The 12,419-nt window shown below is 42.5% G+C and overlaps 1 protein-coding gene across 1 annotated transcript; it reads left to right on the plus strand.

Annotated features, from left to right (window-relative positions):
• The first annotated feature begins 3,632 nt into the window (after positions 1–3,632).
• PNRC1 (proline rich nuclear receptor coactivator 1) lies at positions 3,633–7,217 on the plus strand. The gene is made up of 2 exons (XM_074187133.1): positions 3,633–4,285; positions 6,356–7,217. Exons 1-2 carry the CDS (start codon positions 3,800–3,802, stop codon positions 6,797–6,799), a joined length of 930 nt encoding a protein of 309 aa, XP_074043234.1. The 5' UTR covers positions 3,633–3,799; the 3' UTR covers positions 6,800–7,217.
• Positions 7,218–12,419: the final 5,202 nt, after the last annotated feature.

Below are 12,419 nucleotides of genomic sequence, written 5' to 3' on the forward strand. Positions count from 1 at the left end.
ATTGGGCCCTCTTCTTTTCTCACTGTACTCTCTTTACTGATGATCCTATTAGTTCCTGCCAATTCAATTACTGTCTCAATGCATATGACTTCCAGATTTATATATTCAGTTTCAGTACCATATTACTCACATTTGACATTTGCAAACAGTTCTGCCATAGGCATCCCAAACTCAACAAATCCAGAATATCTCCTCCTAAACTCACTTCTTTTTCCAACTTCCCAATTTCCTTTAGGTTACCCAGTCGGCCTGGTTCAAATTCTTAGACTCATCCTTGACACTTCCATGTCCCGCACTTCCCATATCTAATACATTTCTGGAACTTTTTATTTTTTCACAACATATTTTCTTTCCACTCAGATAGCTACAAAGAAAATCCAGCCCAGTCTAGTAGTAGACTTTGCTCTCCCTCTGGATTCAGCCTCCACATAGTAGTTGTCATTCCTAAACAAAGGTCTGATCATCTCATTGTCTAGCTCCATTGTCTCTAGGAAAAGATGCAGAATCCTCTGACAAAGCTCTTCACATCTAACTCTAACCCAACTCTCCAGACTTCTTGAACCCTCTTTACAATCTATCCAGACTTACTTGATGCTCCTCTTATATAACCCATGTCATCATGTACTTCGTATATATTTTGTATTTATACATTGAGCTGGGAGTCATAGGCAGGTTTCTCCTGATGGAAACTAAGTTTCCTGAGGGAAGCAAATATTTTTCTCTTTGTATTCCTGGTGTCTCAATCCATCTAGAATGATGCTCAATACATGCTCAATTTCCTCATGTGGAGGAAATGGCTATTCTGTTTTACCTCATTTGAATTCTCTAAATCTCAGTTTTCACATACATAAAATAAGAATCATTTCAACAGTGTTGGTTTGAAGAATAAATAGGATATTAGTGGATGTGTTCTGTAAACTTCAAAGTAATTTATATAGCTATGCTTTTAAGATTTGAAATAAGATCTCTGAATCCTTAAAAAAAATCTTTCAGAAAAGGGTTTCTTAACTTTTTTTTTTAAATCATATACCATAGCAGTCTGATAAAGGCTATAGATAAAACCATTTGGAAAAATGATTTTAAATGTATAAAATAAAAATAGAATTAAAAGGCAAATATATTAAAATAAGGATATAAGGGAAAGTTGGAGTTATATATATATATGTGTACATATATATACACATATATATATATATTACAGTGCTTGTGGAGTTACTTTGGAGCATTTAGAGAGATGAGTCATATTTGGCTTATGATTAGTGATCACTATCTCAAAAATCAAACTTGGCCAAAAAATGTGCCATTACTGGCTCATTTTGAACTCTCCTAATCAGGTGGCTGTGTATATTGTCTTTCAGTTTAAAATTCAGATGGGTCCCTTAGTCTTTCTTTGTAAATTTTTTTCCCAGCATGAACGATACTAGGAGATGCTGGGCTGGTCACAATGTAAATGTTTGTCTAATTGAAAGTTGATATCATACATATGTCCTGACTCCTCAACTAGGTTGTAAGCTCCTTTACAGCAGTCAGCACCTAAATTCCATTTATATGTTTGCTTTTGAAAATTTTATAATATTTTAAAATGTAGTTCTGCACCCTGCCATGCTTGGTTGGGGATTTTTGCTCTTTTTCATCCATTGACAAACAAAAGAAGTGTCTATGGAGGACAAAGGAAAGTCACTTCTTAAAGAAAAGCTATAGGGAAGGAAACCAATTTCAAGTCAGAGAAGTTAGATTCAAATATTGACCCTGGAATTCAAGCCATTTCACTTCTAATTTTCAGTTTTCTCATATATAAAATTAAAGGAATGACTTAGATGGACTGTAAGGTCCCTTCCAACTCTAACTCTATGATCCTAAGGACTTTGCTTTATAGCCTCCATTCATAAAGAGATGTTAAATTTGTCACAATTAGAAGTGCTTAAACAATAACTGGAGAAAAATGGAGGGGAAATTTTTCATTTCAATGAAAAAAACACAGGTTGAGAAGCCCTGAACAGGGTAAAATCTGCAATTACAATATGAATTATCCCAAGTCCTTATGAAGCCAGGGCATTATTTTGTTGGTAGGATTTCAGGAAGGGAGAATTTATTCAGGAAGGCTAAATTTATTAACCTTATCTTAATAACTTGAACAATGAGATGGGGAAAGATTAATAACTAAAAAACATATTCTCCAATATTTTTCCTATTTCACTTAGATAGTAGGGTGTGATGGTGGAGAAGACCAATGGATTCTAATGTATTGAGAAAGTCAACACTTTTTATCTGATGGAGTGATCCTAAATAATTGCAGATTTAGAATTGGAAAGGATTGCATAAGTGAACTAGGCCAGCCTCATTTCTATGAGAAAACAGAATTCAGTAGATGTTAAGTAGCTTGCCCAAGGTCATCTGAATATTAATTTCAGAACGACTATTCCAAATTATCACTCTTCCAATCAAGCAATAAACATCTCTTTAGCCTTACCATATGTGTCAAATCTTGCACCCTAGCCCTTGGTATGCAATGAAAAAGTTAAGATGATCTCTTTTTTTTTTTGTTGTACAACGAAGATTAAGACAATTTGTTAAATCAGTAACATATAAAATTCACAGGGAATAAAACAGTTATAAGGGAAGAAAGCTAAGGGTTCTAAAAGCTTGGCAGAATCTTCCAGACGCGGGGAAGAGCCAAAGCAAAGACGCAGAGATGAGTGTGTGTGTCCTTCCTAAGAGCTGACAGTAGACCTGCATGGCTGCACGGCAAAGTGCTTGGGAGGGATCATTACAATAGAAGACTGGCGAGATCGGAGGGGTCCGACTGATGAAGACTTCAATGCCAAGCACAGGAGGGCTCTATGTTTGATCTTGGACGTGAATATTGAGTCACTGGAGTTACTGAATGGCAGGGGGCAGACCTACGCTTCTGGAAAATCACTGCGGCAGCTGCGGAGGAAGGAGCGAGTGGGGGGCCGCTGGAAGGCTGCTTGCGGGAGTCGAGGCGCGGTCCGCAGAGGTGTCGGAGGCTCCGGCACCGCTGCCGAGTCTCGGGCCTTGGCGAGGGACGGGGTCGGAACCTGTGTGCTTTCCTTCCGTTCGGCCCTGGAGGGCAAGGCTGGCCCTGTCAGGGCTGACTTCGGTGAATGCCCCTCAACTTGGAGGAAGTTTGCCTAGAATGCCCCTCCCCCCCGCTAAGTTTCAGATCAACGCTCCGGCCGTGAAGGGCACGATCCCAACTCCCTTTGGCGGGCCGTTGGCGGCAGCGTCGCTCCAGTCCCCGCGCTCGGCCCCGTCCTGTGGAGCCCTCCCTGGGCTGGGCTCTGGCCTCCCCAGGCCGGGCTGGGGCCGGGCCGGTGCCCAGGCTGGCCCTCCCACTCCCCCCCCCCCGCCCCGATCCCAAACCCAAACAAGCCGGGGGTCTCCGAGCGCGGGGCGGAGGGCGGCTGACGTGGAGCCTCATTGTTCCGGGGAGCCCGGAGCGCGGCGCAGGCGCCTGCGCAGTGAGCGCCCTTTGTGCTGCGCTGCAGCAGGGCGGCTGTTGTTTGTGTCCGCCGGCGGAGGGGCTCCGGGGGCGGGGCCGGGGGCGGGGCTCCGGGGGGCGGGGCCGGGGCGGCGGGCTCTGTTTGGCCGCGGGGCTCCGGGGGGCCGGGCGCGGGGCGGGGCTTCCGATAACAACACTCGGGCCGGAGCGGGGCTATTTGTTGCTGCGCCGCCGCCGCCGCCGCCGCCCGGCCGTGCCCCGCGCCCCGCGCCCCAGCAGCGGTTGCCGGCGCCCCGTCCTCTCTCTGCTTCCCCCCGCTCCCGGCCGGCCGGCTCCATGACGGTGGCCTCGGTCCCGCAGCGGGAGCCCCTCATCCTGGGCTGCCGCCTGGCGCCGCTGGGCTTCGCCCCGCGGGCTTTCTTCGGACACTTCCCCGTGATGACCGCCGTCCCGCCGCCCCCCTTCCCCCGGCTCCCGGACCCGCGGGCGCTGCCCCCCAACCTGCTCCTCCACTTCCTGGGGGACGGCCGCTGCCGGACCCCGCAGCCGCCCGCGCCGGCGCCCCCGCCGCCCCCGCCGCCCTGCGCCCCCCGCGCGGCCCCCAAGAAGCGGAGGAAGAAGAAGGTGCGGCCCGGCCCGGCGGGGCAGCTGCCCAGCCGCTACCACCAGTACCAGCAGCACCGGCCGAGCCTCGAGGGCGCGGGCGGCCCGAGCGCGGCGCCCGCGGCGGGGGCCCGGCCCGAGGACCCGAGCCGCGCGGCCACCCCGGGCCCGCCGCCGGGCGCCGCCGAGCCCGGCCCCCCGCGGCTGCCCAGGAAGGAAGTAAGTGGGGCGGCGGCGGCGGCGGGCCCGGAGCCCTCTCCCCCCCCCTCCCCGGCCCCCGTGGGAGCAGCGGCCCGGGCCGGGGGGAGGGGCGGGCCGGGGGGCGGCCCGTGTGCGGACTCGGGAGGGAAGTTTCCGTGACGCCCGCCGGGGTCCGAGCCCCGGGGGGAGGGGCGGAGGGGGGAGGGGGCCGGGGAGGCGCCCGCGTCGCCCATTGGTGGGCCAGAGGCGGCCAATGAGCGCAGCCGCTGCGCCCAGCAACAGCCCCGATTTAGAAGGCGGCGGCTGGCGGCGGGCCAGCGCCCCCCGGCGGGCCGCGCACGCGCGGGCAGGGTGACGTCAGCGCGCGCTGCGGGCCGGCGGCGGCGGCTCCTCCGTCCTCGGGGCTCGGGGTCCCCCCCTCGGGTCTTCCGCCCCCCCCCCCGAGCGTCCCGCCGCGTTGGAACGGGCCCCCCGGAATCCCCTCGGCACCCCGCCGCGCCGGGGGCGGCCACAACTTGCTCCGTCCTTCGCGGAGGCGGCGCCCGGCCGTGGGGAGAAGCGCCGGGCCGGCCCCGCGCCGGAAGGAGGCGCCCGGCTGGCTTTGGACCCGAAAAGTGGAAGAAAGAAGGGGTGCCGGGCGGCGAAGCCAGGCCCTCCGTGGCCCAGCCGCCGCACCCCACGCCTGGCCTTACAAAACCCAAAATAAAAAAGTGGAAGAAAGCGCGGTCAGAGTCGGTGATTTGTACTCAGAAAGCCGGGATAGGCTAATTCCCCTAAAGCTTGTGAACCCCTGATCCCTGGCTCGGCTGCAGTTCAGCATTCAGTAACCGGGAACTCTCCAAAGGATGATAGAAAACCACTCATGAAGAAGTCCTTGTAGAGAAAAGCTTTTCTAGAGCCTTCCAAAAATGCGACATTGTAGAAAGGCCAAGAGAATGGGACAAAAGGATGGTCAAGTATTAAAGTCTATGATCTAGGGAAACACAGTAGCCCGCTAGAGTAGAATTTAATTTGTACAATTTATTTCTGTAGCCTTGAAAAAGAGGGATATCAGTATCCTCTACAAATTAGTGTTTTTTCCATGATGGCCCACCCTATAAGAAAAAAAGAACTTATCCTTTACATTTTTGTATAGTGTCATTATTTGACATTGTTATTTTGTATTCTTTTGAATAGTTACTGACTTGCTTTTCTTATCATGCCTTCAAGGGGGACAAATAAATAAATAGTATGAATCATGGATTTGGAATGAAAACCTAAGTTGGAGTTTTGTTACCTTGACTAGGTCCTTTCAACCTTCCTGGACCTCAGTTTCCTCAACTTGAATATAAGGTGTTTAAATAACAAAAATTACAATCTGCTCTAATATTCTGGTCAAGGAATGCCAATGTCTATTATATTTAAAACTACTTTTAAGAAAACAGTATTAAAAAAGGACTTCATTCACATGGTGGGACCCACAGAGATATGAAGTAGTTTCCAGGCAAATTATTTAGGGTAGTGTCAAAGCCTGGAGGTCTTTCAACTCTAATATAAAATTCATGCACATTGAAGTACTCAGAATATTTTGTTGCACTCTTGCTCCTTCCTCTTTAAAAGAAAGGTTATAACAGCCACTTTTTCTGGCTCTAAATCAGGGGCTCTTAACCTGGTGTGTGTGTGTGTGTGTGTGTTTGTGTGTTTGTGTGTGTGCGCGTGCGCATGTGTGCATGCACGCGCACTGTGGGCCCCTTTGACAACTTGGTAAAGCCTAGGGGACCCCTTCTCAGAATAAAATAAATAGCTGGGATTACAAAGGAAATCAATGATAGAAAAAAAAACAAAGAAAACTAAAGTTGTTAAAATAGTTTTAAAACAAACTCAGTGGACCCTGGGTTAAACCCCCCCTTATTGCAAGCTGTGATACTAACTATAGCCAAAACAGGTATGATAACAATAGGTGCTATGCAGAATTAAGCTGATACTTATAAATGGGAGCTTTTTAAAAACAAGGTAATCCAAAGACAGTAACTGGAGGTACATATTTAAATGAAATGATAATATCTTAAGACTGGAAAAAGATTCACATTATGTTCTTTGTCTTTGTAGGTTTTTAAATCAAAGATGGGAAAGTCTGAGAAGATTATCATTCCCCCTGGCCAACTTGTTCACAGTATACATTTGCGTGAACAACCAAAGATTAACAGACAGAAAAACAAATGTAACATACCACTAAACAAGATCAGCTCTGCAAAAAGAAATGAAAATAATTTTTGGCAGGATTCTGTAGCATCGGATATCACTCAGAAGCAGGAGAAAAAGCCTTTTAAAAATACTGAGAACATCAGAAACATGAATCTGAAGAAATCAGCTTTTCAAACTGAAGTGAGCCAAAAGGAAAATTACGCTGGGGCAAAGTTTAGTGATCCACCATCTCCTAGCGTCCTTCCAAAACCTCCAAGTCATTGGATGGGGAGCACTTTTGAAAATTCCAGCCAAAATAGGGAGCTGATGGCAGTACATTTGAAAACTCTCTTAAAAGTTCAAGCTTAGTCTCCAGATCCAAGCTATGTAAAAAAACATAGTTTTTAAAGTTTTCTGGAATACTTAAAAGAAATCAGTACAGAAATTGATATTTGCCTTGTGACCAGAAGTGCAAAAGACAGTTTTAAAAATGTCATTCAAACTTGTATTTTATATTTTGTAAATACTGTATACCATGTAATATGTGTATATTGTTCATATCCCGAGAGGTACATTATAGTTTTGTTATGAAAGTATTTTGCACTGCCTTAAATGGTAGGTGTTTTGTATATATAAAATTGAAAAGTTTAATGTGTGCTAAGGCACATGGATGACTGATGCATTTGCACAAGGTATTCTGAGAACTTTTCAAGGAGAAACAGTTATCTCATTTCAAGGTGAAGATCTAAATGTGAACAATTTACTAAATGCACTACTGAAATTTTAACTCTGTGGCACAATCATTGTAAACATGGGGTTTTTGTGTTGCTCTAAAATAGACTTCTGCTGATTGCAAATATTGGTAAAACTATTGTTTCCACTTTTTACCAAGGTTAACTTTGTGTTTCATCAAGATCCAGTCATTTTAAAGCATTTCTAACTTGCTTTAATGCCAGAAAAATTGATTGTATTCAAATTTTAAAATAATAATTTGGCCTCCCCTTTAAACAAGTCTTGTGTCTTTGTGTTTGAGTGCTTTCTGTCACTGAATGTGTGTGGTTTGGGGAATTAAGGGCAAATGTAGTATGAGGTTGGATTATTTTCAAAATAGATAATTCTAGCTACATCTTTGTGACCGAGTTTAGTCAGTTATCCAGAGCATGCAGATTACATGACCTTTTTTTTTTCTCTCTTTTCCCAAAAGCTTGGAGGTAGGGGGTGGGATGGAAAAAAAAAGAGCTAGCTAGATTTGAGGTAAAAGGGAAAAGTAGAAAATAATCTATTTGGGAAACTGGGTATTTCTCAGGAAGTGCCTTAGAAATATATCTGTCCAAAGAAGGTGAGCAATAGGATTTACCCACTGTAATTTATAGCCATATCCAACATGATAAAGATATAGCAGATTTTAGGTAGTATCCTATGTAGATATTAATACAACCAATTTATTTTTGGTCTTTAGCATTAGTTTTAAAAAATTCTATACCTAAGAATGGTAAAGATATAGTACCCTTATACTTAATCTTGTGTGGACTTTTAGTTAAAAGTGATCTTTCTTGAATTCACAGATAGATTGCAAGTGTTTATATTTGGATTGTAGAAATTTCCCTTAAGGATGATAGTCTTAGGAAATACTGTTAATTTTAAAACTGTATTGATGATTGCTAAAGAGACATTCATTATAAAAGGTTCTGAAAAAGGTTAACAGCAGATCCAGAAGTTAAGGCTCAATTTTTACAAAACAGTAATTTGGTGTGATCATAGCTCCTGAATATTTATTCTATAGCATTTTGTGTGTGTTCTCGTTTTTTGAGATTAGTGATACAGAAATCCTAAACCAGCTTGTGACAATGAAAATTATATCCCTACTTACCCCCCCTCCCCTTCTCCCCCCCATTTATAGACTGAGAAACTCATCTCAACCTTGTAGAACCAGGAATCTGGTTTCCTAGGGCTTTTAATAATTTTTCAAGTATGCCACAGCTATATATATCTCTCTTGTTCCTGAAATAATAGCGTTATACTAATGTAGAACAGTGTTTATTCTTCTAAAATCAAAATAAGGACACTTTTTTTTCCAGTTTTTGCAAGGCAATGGGGTTAAGTGACTTGCTGAAGGTCATACAACTGGGTCTTTATTAAGTGTCCGAGGCTGGATTTGAACTCCAGTCCTCCTGACTTCAGGGCCAGCCCTCTATCTACTGCGCCACTTAACTGCCCTATGGGCACATTTCTTTTTAGTAGAATTCTTTTCTAATATATTTGAAGAATAATTTTTTTAAAAACCTAATGTGTAGAGAAAAATTCAGAATTCAAGTACAATGTCTTGCAATTCATTATTGCTATTCTTCTAATAACTATAAATTAGGTTTTATTTCACTTGCTGGGACTCTATTGATTTGCATGTGTCTGCCTGGCTTAAGCTAGTGATAAAGGAGTAAATGGTGGGAACTGATAAAAGGACTTGTCTCCAAAGTCTTACCTAGAAGGCAATTAAGAGTATGTCAACATTTATGAACTTTTAAAAAGTAGCATAGGCCTTTTTTATAGTTATGATGACTTAACTGTGGTATATCATTCTATACATCCTGCTTTTTAAATAGCACACTTTATGTATATACTTACTATGGTATTTTTAAGTAAATTAGAGCTACTTATTGTGGAGTTCACATTTGTCTTGGTTTAAATCATCTGTGCTTACTTTTCCTTTTCCTACCTTAAGTAGAAAAGGATATAAAAATCTCCTTTTCTATTTCCCCCACCTCCTTTTCAAGTACCCATAATGTAAAGTTTGGTTACTATGAAATTTTAAGTGCTTAATTAGCATTAAGATGTCATATTTACTGGGAATCCAAAGCAATTTATTCACATATTAAGCATATACACAGCCCCTATTTTTCAAGTAAGAAAACTGAGCCAGAAACAAGGCACCAAGACCAAGGTACAGGTTTCAGACCGTGGTTATTTGACCTTAGTATCTCTTCACATGGTCCAAGGGATTATATAAGCCAAAATAAAGCTATATTAAAAAAAAATCAAAATAGAAGTTTCGATCCAAAATCTAAAGTACCATTAGACAAGATTTTGAAATAGTGAGATAATTTTGATTTTTAGAAATATGGTAATTATATTCCCTTGAGGCATAAAAATTACCCAGCAAGACTTTAGTCTGAATTAGGGTTGCATTCTATCTACCATCTAATCCGAATCTGGTTCATGTCTCTAATAAGTAGCATTGTTTTATCATTTTGCTGCCATGGCCCATTAAGCCAATATGGTACTCAGTATTTTTAGATAACTAGATAAAAAGCAACTCATAGGACTTGGAGATAGAACCTCAGAGATTATATAGTCCAACTTTGTGATTATATACTTTGAGGAATGCTCAAAAAGGCAAGTGCCTTTGCTCAAGGTCACACAAGCAATGTAGCAGGAATTTGAACTTAGGGTTCCAGACTCCCAACAGTTGCTCTTTCTAGGACACATGGACACACCCAATACTTAGAATATGCCCTGTTTATCTCCAGTAAATTTTGGAAATGGAAGAGAGGGAAAGGCAATGAAGATATTCAAGTTATTTTGACTGGAGAAGCCAAAGGACTGGGGCAAGGAAAACAAAAAGGTTTTGAATTTAAGTAACAGAATTTTTATTATCTTTATCACATACACATTATTTAATTTGCCAGTCATTACTAATAGGTTATTATTTAGGAAAAAGATTCCATTTGTGCAATTGCATGTATTTCAAACTTCCCCACAAAGATAATTTTTATTTGATTCTGTTGATAGGCTCACTTAAGTTTCGAGGGAATTGGAAAACCCAGGTCTCCATTCTTGAGTATACCACATAATAGCTGTTTGAATCTGAATAATTCACTTAACTTCTTTGGCATTCAGTTTCCTCATCTTTTGGATGTGGATACTAGATTAGATTACTGATTTTCAGATTTTCAGGTTTAAATTTCTCTAACTACCTCTTTTTTTTTTCTTTAGGTTTTTGCAAGGCAATGGGGTTAAGTGGCTTGCCAAAGGCTACACGGCTAGGTAATTATTAAGTGTCTGAAGCCCGTTTTGAACTCAGGTACTCCTGACTCCAGGGCCAGTGCTCTATCCACTGCGCCGCCTAGCCACCCCTCTAACTACCTTTGTTCAAAAGTTCAATACACCCCTAAACACTGAACTCAAAGATCGTTCCCCAACAAAATTAAAATACAAAACTTCAGCAAAATATCCCCAAAAGGAGGAAAGCAATTTGATTCATACCGGTGTGTGAATGAAAATCACTAAAGTGATTTGAATGGAAGACATCTCAGAGACTATCAAATCCCACCTTAGGATCTCCCATGAGCAGTCTTAGGGACAACCTTCTGCTTATTGGTGCAACCCATTCCACTTCTGGAAAATGCTAATTGTTAGCAACTTTTTCCTATATAGAGCTTAAATCTGCTACACTGCAATTTCCAGACCCTAGCAAGTGTCTCATACAGAGCAGGTGCTTGATTAGATATTTGTTGAGTGATTTAACCCACTGCTCATAGATTTACTTTGTGGGACTGTCCTGACGAAACAACCCTCTTCCCCTCTGACAACCTAAATACTTGAACATTAACTTTCATGTTTTACATGAGTTTTCTCAAAGCTAACCCTCTTCCCCTCTGACAACCTAAATACTTGAACATTAACTTTCATGTTTCACATGAGTTTTCTCAAAGCTAATCACTCCTAATTCCTTCAGTCATCATATGACATACCCTGTTTAATCTTAAATTTAATTGCATTTTCAAAAAAAATGTTAACCACAATAAAATTCTATTTAGGTAGATCTGCTGTGCCAGGGTTTTTCTTTTCAGAGTATATAACTTGAGCTTTTCCCAGGTTTTGTAATTCTTTTTTTTTTTAATTTACTGTATTTCAGATTATTATAGCTGGAAGTGAATTTAAGAGATCATTCCAATGAAGAAACTGGTTCTTCCATTACAGTGGAAGGAACAGACCTAGAGAAGTTATGGAAGAGTCAGGACTTGAGTTCAGACCTCCTGACTCTCAGTTGAAGCATTCTTTCTAATAAATCATATTTACTCTGAAACCATGGATTCTCCAAGACTCATAGTAAGTCAGAAATTAGATTGAACATTGAAAGGCACCTTGGAAATGATAAGTAATCTGATGAGAGCACTTTGTGAGAGACTTCCTCTCAATTAAAAAAAAATTTTTTTTGAGACAGTCTTCCTAGCTTACCCAGGCTAGAAGTACAGAGGTCAATTACAGTCCACATGGGAGATTTAATTTACTCCATGTGACAGATTTGCACTGGTTCACTTTTCTTAGTCTGGTGGGCCTATATTGGGGAGGGGGGAGAGGGGGACTGGCTCAACTATACTGGGACCCAATTTAATGCAGATACCTGGTTCATTAAGCCCTACAGCAGAGATACCCCCAACCTCAGCCTATCCCAGAGAGAGAAAATGTAAATATGTGCCATCACATATATATTTAGTTTTCGCAAGACAATGGGGTTAGGGTTAAGTGACTTGCTCAAGGCCACACAGCTAGGTAATTATTAAGTGTCTGAGGTCAGATTTGAACCCAGGTACTCCTGACTCCAGGGCCTGTGCTCTATCCACTGCGCCACCTAGCTGCCCCAATAAAATATTTTAAAGACAAAATCTTGCAAGGAAAAAAAAAATCACTTCTCAAGTCTTCTCAAAGCTATTATTCTTCTATGTTTGTTTTACAGTTACTTGAACTCAAATTACGGTTTCTTGACTAAAGCTTGCTAAAATTGTATTGGATTAATTACCCAGGTGGTTATAAAATTTAATTATATTTTTTAATGTCCTCTGATATTTCTATCAGTGAACTCAAGTTTTCTAGAAATCTATAATGCTTTTAAAATGAGAGACTAGTTTTTGTGTGGTTTCTTCTAGCTCTTAAACTTATGTATGAGAGCCAGTCTGAGAATTATCAATTAAAAATCATTCATTAAGTATTT

The sequence above is a fragment of the Macrotis lagotis genome, chromosome 5, assembly GCF_037893015.1.
Source record: "Macrotis lagotis isolate mMagLag1 chromosome 5, bilby.v1.9.chrom.fasta, whole genome shotgun sequence".
Classification (NCBI taxonomy): domain Eukaryota; kingdom Metazoa; phylum Chordata; class Mammalia; order Peramelemorphia; family Peramelidae; genus Macrotis; species Macrotis lagotis.

What these genes read in the sequence shown, in the direction of transcription:
- PNRC1 (XM_074187133.1), top strand. Translation starts at nt 3,800, where the DNA reads ATGACGGTGGCCTCGGTCCCGCAGCGGGAGCCCCTCATCCTGGGCTGC. An exon ending in CGCGGCTGCCCAGGAAGGAA is followed by an intron (nt 4,286 to 6,355) that starts GTAAGTGGGGCG and finishes TTGTCTTTGTAG; the next exon opens with GTTTTTAAATCAAAGATGGG.